Source organism: Nansenia antarctica (assembly GCF_963989245.1).
Source record: "Nansenia antarctica genome assembly, chromosome: 11".
Classification (NCBI taxonomy): Eukaryota; Metazoa; Chordata; class Actinopteri; order Argentiniformes; family Microstomatidae; genus Nansenia; species Nansenia antarctica.
Window position 1 is genome coordinate 1,181,310 of NC_137681.1, and position 2,500 is coordinate 1,183,809.

General features: G+C 40.1%; 1 protein-coding gene across 1 annotated transcript in view; it reads right to left on the bottom strand.

Annotated features, from left to right (window-relative positions):
* Positions 1-2,500, bottom strand: part of LOC308167452 (ankyrin-3-like) — a gene marked incomplete at its 5' end in the record, with an annotated part of 128,951 nt that overhangs the window by 54,280 nt on the left and 72,171 nt on the right. Inside the window, 3 exon segments of the mRNA XM_080541870.1 lie at positions 1,057-1,116; positions 1,360-1,432; positions 1,973-2,068. Coding sequence (XP_080397996.1) covers positions 1,057-1,116; positions 1,360-1,432; positions 1,973-2,068 — 229 coding nt within the window.

Genomic DNA, 2,500 nt, shown 5'->3' on the forward strand with positions numbered 1-2,500 from the left:
GAAAGCAAACACACATCCAACGTTTTAGCACAGTTCTGCTTTACTGTAAGTTTGGTATTGTGGGTTTTCATGAGCGATGACGTTATTGGAGTTAAAAAGTGTAAAAAGATCAAATGTGACACTTACAGTGGTAGTTGAAGTACACACTTTCAAGTTCCATTTCTGTCAGAAAATAATACGGCAGGACTAAATAAATGCAGATATACGTCGAACTTTGCTACAATCAATTGAAGGGGTTGGGGGGGAGGGGGGTTAAAATGTTTTTCCCGGAAGGGAGGTCAAAAGGTCAAAATCGACAGAAACACTCAAACGTCTGAGGGAGTAGAAAGGAAACAGAACAAGCCTACTGCAGGGTTCCTACAAATTCAAAGTTCAAATTTAAGACCTTTTTAGACCTTTTTGAATAGATTTGTTTACCTATTCGCGACACGATAGCTTTTTATCATCCTCGAGGTGATAAAATTAGGGATTTCATTGCCATACAGACAAAAAAGTCTGAAGGATAATTAATATAAAATAGATAAGTCCCATAATTACTCAAAAGTAGTTGATTAGCTATTCTCATTTTTAAGACCTAGCACCTCATTTTTAGACCGAATAACTGAAATTCTACACCTTTTTAGGCCTTGTAAATTGGATTGCTGGATTTTAGACTTTAAGCCTTTTTAAGACCAGCGCGGGAACCCTGTTTATGGCTCCAATCACCCTTTCAACAGGTGAAACCATGTTTACTGTGTCTGTCTACGGTTTCAACAATAACCTTAAAGACGTGTGTCTCAGAGAACACCATCCTAAACATCTGCACAAATGAGTAAAAAAACAGATATTTTCCCACATTGTTATTCAAGTGCCCCATATTCAGGCGCTTGCCTGACAGCAGGAATAAAGGCGGCGTACCAAAACATGACACAGAGGATCCCAGGACGACACAAAGCGAGAGACAGTCAGAGATGAAACTGGGTTAGTCAGAGAGAGAGAGAGAACAGAGGGGAGCTCAAACACACTGCCAAAGGCTACAAAGAAAAAGAAAAAAGGGGGAAAATAATAAAATAATACCTTCGTCAACATCAGATATATAGTCTTCACAGAGCATTTCAGGTACATTGGCTCTAGGAACTGTGGATTTGCGGTTTGAATAAATCAAAGTGTTAGAAGAATGACATTTAGTTATTTTGATTATCCAAAGAAAATCAAACAATAAAATCATAATCAATCATGAGAAATAAACTGATAAAAAGGATTTGAATCTCTACAGATGAACTGATGATGAGTAAACAGTCACAAGACGACGTAGCCTAAGAAGCGAGCTCTCACCCTCGTCATCAGACATGTGACGTAGCCTAAGAAGCGAGCGCTCACCCTCGTCATCAGACATGTCCAGGACTTCGTTCATCGTTCCGGAACGTTCATCTTGTGTTTTCTCTGTCACTGTCTGTCAAGAACAAACCACACAGAGAACTCTGATTCAATAACTGACACTCACAAAACATCTCAAACGTGTATGAAAAACTGGTTGCATTGTTTGCATGAACAATATCTAACTCCCCAAAAAACATTTATAATGAGAACATCTGGTGCCAAAACTATGATGTTTTATAATTTCTAAATAGAAAAGCAGAGAGCGCACACCGCAGAAAATGTAAGCGAGGTGCAACGGAACAGACTACTATTAAAACAAGTAGAAGCCGCAACACTCAAGTTCCAGGTGCAACAAAAGGTGTTTAATAGGACAACGGTTTCGGCCGTAGCCTTCATCAAGTCTTAAATACTTATTTAATTAAGTATACGTATTTAAGACTTGACGAAGGCTACGGCCGAAACTGTTGTCCTATTAAACCACATTTTGTTGCATCTGGAACTTGAGTGTGCGGCTTCTACTTCTTTTAATTGTTTTATAATTTCTAACATGAGTGTTGTGTGTGTAGGTGTGTGTGTAGGTGTGTGTTGGTGTGTGTAGGTGTGTGTGTCTCACCACGGTGGTCAGCGTCTCCTCTGTCACCACCTTCAGCGTGTCGACCACGGAGATGTAGCCCAGCCGCCTAGCGATGGAGAGGGCCGTGTTCCCGTTCTAGAGACCACAGAGTGACTGTTATTACACTGTTATAACAACACACCAACAGATGACTGTTATTACATAGTTATAACAACATAACATGTCATTATGTGTCAGATGACAGATATGTGTCATTATGCGTCAGAACATGGTCATCAGAGTGAAGAGTAGTATGTCATGGTCAGACAGGGGTCTTACAGGATGGCTTGGTATCACTAGAACAGCCATGGGTGGGGTCATTTGACCCTGTGAGTAAAACAAATGTTATATCTTTGCACTCGATCAAATTTCAGGACCCTTCTTTCATGACTTTGCCTAGATATGTGCTACCACCCAGTATCCTTACATTTTCTAAATCACATCAGGATAAGCTAGTATGAAGCTATTTTGCAGTTTTTCTGTGTAGGAGGCAGGCTAATTTACAAGACGCACCAACTAGTGGTCGTT